Source organism: Teleopsis dalmanni, chromosome 2 (assembly GCF_002237135.1).
Source record: "Teleopsis dalmanni isolate 2A chromosome 2, ASM223713v2, whole genome shotgun sequence".
Taxonomy (NCBI): Eukaryota; Metazoa; Arthropoda; class Insecta; order Diptera; family Diopsidae; genus Teleopsis; species Teleopsis dalmanni.
Genome location: NC_051847.1, coordinates 215,870,317 through 215,875,297, shown reverse-complemented (window position 1 = coordinate 215,875,297; position 4,981 = coordinate 215,870,317). Strand labels below are relative to the sequence as shown.

The following is a 4,981-nucleotide window of genomic DNA, read 5'->3' as shown; positions in this document are numbered from 1 at the left end:
GATAATACCTATAAGTAATTCACCTTACTTACGTGCTTGCATTAAGAAGGGTTTACGTCTACATCCGATTATACCAGAAACATTGTGTCAACTACCACATGACATTCTACTTATCAGATATCGTGTACCAGCTGGTAATGATATTACCAAATAATTCTTTGAATTTCAAGTTTGAAGAGAGAAAGGTCTAACTGAGATTTATTCAAGTATTATAGAAATACATATAATGGAAGTATAAGTAAAATGGAGAGCTATTTTCTTTATAAAATTTATTTAAAATTCATATAAAATTCATTTTTTAGATGTATATTATGGGATATTTTATATATAATAGAACGGGTACTTGTTTTTACGGTATTATATTTCGTATATTCTGTTATTTATACGAAAACAAAGAGTTAGGTTCTGGTTCTTTTATTTAAATACTAATCAAGTGTTGTTTTCTGTATGTATATTTACATTAATTTTATTATATATTTATTAAGAATAAATGAATAATTTATGAATACATATATATGAACTTTAATTCAGGATGCATATTCATTTTTCTCAAGAAGTCATTAACTATTCTGCTTTAAATTTGTTGCATTGCCATGTCAAATCTATTCTCTAGGGCTTTAACATTCTTGAAGACCTTTTACTTATTTTTTAGTACTAGCACTTCTCTAATATTATAATATCACTATACTCCCAATGTAGATTTTATTACTAAAAATAAAAATAAATTAATAATCTGATCAGCTGGTGTTACGTATATATTTGGTTCCCAACAAAAACAATAAAGCAATTAGTGACTTTATAAATAGAATACCGAACTCTGTGAAAAATTTCCCTTATCTCTATTAGTCGGGAAATGGTAATATATTGAAGTGCATCGTCAGCATATCAGTTTAATAACAGCGTTACACCGGACCAGTCGTGTCAGTGAGCATGGAAGAAAAATTAATAATTTAATAAAATATTTTGTATATATATAAAATTGTTTATAGTAAAAAAAATAAATTAAAAACTTAAAATGTTTATATCAAAAATTGCGAATGTAAACAAGCAATTACAAATCATCAACATAAAGCGTTTCTTATCGCAGTCACAATTGAGAGAGGTTCGTAATTAAATTAATTAAGATATTTATTATTATTTATTTAATCATTTTTTCATTTTTTCTTACATCAAGGCAATGATCAAAGAAACAACTTCGACCGAATGGTTGAAAGCTAAACCGTACCATACAATACCAGGTCCATCAAAATTGAAACTTCTTAAAGAATTTTTACCAGGAGGTATAAATATACTCACTCTGTCCATTACTTAATTTAATTATATATTTCATTATTTACATTTAATTAAAATTATTAATGACTTAAGTGATTTCGCACAGCGATCTAGAAACCTATTGAGCAGTCTTTATTTGCACATAAAATTTCCTTGAGTTCAATTTCTTCAATAAATTATAGTATTAGACGTGCTTGCTAGATTTTATTTTCTCATTTCACCTATGTATTAATTGTGTTAAATATAACATTTTTTTTTTTAACAAACTTCGCAGACATAAATAGACCTCATGGTCTCAATATGTAATGTTCTATAAACATCTTCACTGAAAACATATTCTGGAGGCACAAATATATATATATCAATTATATAAGAACTTCGTTCGGGTCTAAGTCTTAGCATAGGGATTAATAACCATTAAAGGATTATTATTTCCTTTGAAAGTTTAAATAATGTTACTTTATGTTAAAATTATATATTATAATTGAGAAAAACTTTAATTTCCCATTCATTCATTCTTCAATTAATTCTTCATTTATTTTTATTGTTATTTTTTTTTTTTTGGTAGGTAATTTATTTAATAAACCCATCAATGATATCACTACACAATTACGAAAAGTTTATGGCGATATTTTTATATTTCCGGGTACCTTTGGTAAGAACGATGTTCTATACACATTCAACCCTAAGGATTTTCGTACAGTATTCCATACAGAAGGACATTATCCAATACGGCGCGGTTTTGATATAATACATTATCATCGGAAAATACATAGACCAGAAGTTTTCAAGCATGCAGTTGGTTTAGTCGCAGAGTAAGTGAGTTAATTGTTACAGAATTCAGAGTGTACTCTTCAAGACACCACAGTGGTTATTATAATATTGGAAATGAATTTCTAAAGAGATTTTTCACTCTATCACCATTCACAAATTCAAATCATGGGGAAGCGATAATCGCAGATTTATTTTATACTTTCTTTTGTAGGACTATCTTGGAAAAGGTACTGTAGAATATGTTCTGGCTGTACCAACTACTATCTGTGGCTTCCTTTCCTGAGTCTTTGTTGAAATTGTTTACGAAAAATATTCTGATATCCTGCCTCATAAAATCATATAAATAGTTTTTTGATTCTGTATATACGAATAGGTATTCCATATTATATCACGGTTATTTAATACATCTATTCTTCTAAAATGTTTCTAATGAAATGTAGAAGATATAAAACAACCTACCTTCTCGTTTTAAGTTAGTCATTACGCTTAAAATGAAATGTTATGCTAACTAAAGAGTAAATAAATTAGTAAGTAAGCAATTCGGGAAGTAAATAGGTAAAAATAAATTGAGGAATACTATACTTAAGTGACTTAAGTGGCCTACGGTGCTAACCACAGTTGTCTTGACCGATCATTAAGATTTTTAAAATCGTAACCATCTTTGATAGTTATTTATTAGTCCGTATGTTATAGAGAGCAACAAGACTTTTCCCCAAATGGATCAGTCTACCGATGCTCAGTGTAGAGTATTTACATACACTCTGTTTAGATGTTTCAACAATTCTACAAAAGTGGCAAATACTGATCTCTGACAGGCACACATTGTTGATATAGTAACTCAACCATCAGTATCCCACCAAATACTAGTGAGAGTTTTGATATTCTCTCTGCTCAATATAGCGGTATATTTGAAATAGACTTAGATTAATTTCTTAGTCAGTTTTAGGACTTTACAGTTCATTCAATTGTGAGCAGCTAGCTTAAGATAGGTTAACACGACTGTCGGTTATCATCAATGCATAGATTTCATCCACTGGCCCTTTCTGTTACCGTTTCCAGTAGGTTTCTGTCCCTCTTTCTTTCTTGACAACCAATCGGATTGATATATAAAAATCTAAGCTTTAAAAGAAATTAGTTGACAGCAAAAAAAATACTGATTATTATAATTTTTTTACTTCTAGACAAGGTAAAGACTGGGCACATTTTCGTTCCGCAGTAAATCCGGTAATGATGAATCCTAAAACTACAAAACTGTATGCGTCTAAAATGAGTAAGGTTTCAGATGAATTTGTTAGACGAATTCGAAATATACGTGACTTATCAACTAATGAAGTGCCAACAAATTTCGAAATTGAAATAAATAATTGGGCAATGGAATCAGTATGTTTGGTAGCCTTAGATAAAGAATTGGGCATGATTAATAATAGTGAAGCCAATCCTAAGGCTAGAGAACTAATTAATAGAATGCAAAAATTTTTTGAGCTTTTATTTGAGTTGGATATAAAACCTTCTTTGTGGAAATATGTCCACACACCGAAATTTCGACAAGCGATGAAAATCATGGACGAAATGATTGACTTGACTACTTACTACATTGAAGAAGCTATAATAGAATTACAAGAACAACAGAAAACTATTAGTAATAAAGGGAATGTGAAATCTGAACATGAAAAAAGTATCTTAGAACGATTAATAAATATAGATCGCACAGTAGCTATTGTAATGGCTTTGGATATGTTACAAGCAGGTGTAGACACAGTAAGTTCTAATCATAATTATTCTACATCTACTAAAATTTTATTTTTATAGACGACATCCGCCTTAGCTGGCTGTTTGTTATGTTTATCTAAAAATGCTGAAAAGCAAGGTAAACTACGTTTGGAAATGAAGCAGATATTACCAGAGAGGCATAGCACCATAACAGGCGAAAAGCTTAAACATTTGCCTTATTTACGTGCCTGCATAAAGGAAGCTTTACGTTTGTATCCTGTTGCCACTAGCAATTTTCGATCGACTGGACAGAACGTCATCTTGAGTGGATATCAAGTGCCTCAGGATACTGATATAGTTATGCCCGGTCAGTTAATAACCCAAGATGAGAAATATTATGACAGACCGAAAGACTACTTACCAGAACGTTGGCTACGTAGTGAAAGAGGCAAAACCGATGGATCTGGTTGTCCGTTAAATGTGAATGAACCTTTTGTATTTTTACCCTTCGGCTTTGGACCACGTGTTTGTATTGGAAAACGTATTGTAGATTTGGAATTAGAAGTAATTTTAGCAAAATTGGTACGTAACTTTTATATAAGCTTTGACTATGATGTGGAGAATGTATTCAAAACCCACGTAATTAATGTCCCGAACAAACCACTACAATTTAAATTTGTAGATACAGAAAATTAATTGTATTCTTAATAATGGATATATATTGCTAATAATAATTTTTTGAATAAATAAATAAATATTTTCATACATTAAATTTTTTCCAAAGATGGGATATTTTCGTCAATATTCGTTAGGAAGTTCGGCACACCATTCCGAAACCTATTCCATATATATTTAAAAAAATACATATATAAATATATACTTCCACTTAACGCATTGAACGTTATTTCATAGCATTGTCAATATTATTTAAAAGTTTCTCTTTCAAAGTTTAGTTCCTCTTCAATCTCCTCTATATATTTAAGTTCCTTAAATTTCTGCCTGTAATTCTAGAAATCGATTTTTGTTCACGCATTAAAATTGACCTCGACTTTGAAATGTCAAAATAAATAAACAATACTGACCTCGACCAACAAAAAGGAGAAGTAAGTATAAGCCTGAAAAGGAAAAATAGAATAAATAAATAAATATGCCATAAAAATACAATATCAGCATGACACAACAATTTCCGGGAAGTTGCAGAAACCAAACCTGTTAGAATAAAAAA

At 29.9% G+C, this 4,981-nt stretch overlaps 1 protein-coding gene across 1 annotated transcript; it reads left to right on the top strand.

Annotated features, from left to right (window-relative positions):
* Positions 1 to 996: 996 nt before the first annotated feature.
* LOC119685662 (cytochrome P450 CYP12A2-like) lies at positions 997 to 4,465 on the top strand. Its single transcript, XM_038100013.1, has 5 exons — positions 997 to 1,102; positions 1,175 to 1,280; positions 1,841 to 2,087; positions 3,228 to 3,804; positions 3,856 to 4,465. The coding sequence occupies exons 1-5, from the start codon at positions 1,016 to 1,018 to the stop codon at positions 4,450 to 4,452; spliced, it is 1,614 nt and encodes a 537-aa protein (XP_037955941.1). The 5' UTR covers positions 997 to 1,015; the 3' UTR covers positions 4,453 to 4,465.
* Positions 4,466 to 4,981: the final 516 nt, after the last annotated feature.

What these genes read in the sequence shown, in the direction of transcription:
- LOC119685662 (XM_038100013.1), top strand. Translation starts at nt 1,016, where the DNA reads ATGTTTATATCAAAAATTGCGAATGTAAACAAGCAATTACAAATCATC. An exon ending in CGCAGTCACAATTGAGAGAG is followed by an intron (nt 1,103 to 1,174) that starts GTTCGTAATTAA and finishes TCTTACATCAAG; the next exon opens with GCAATGATCAAAGAAACAAC. An exon ending in TAAAGAATTTTTACCAGGAG is followed by an intron (nt 1,281 to 1,840) that starts GTATAAATATAC and finishes TTTTTTTGGTAG; the next exon opens with GTAATTTATTTAATAAACCC.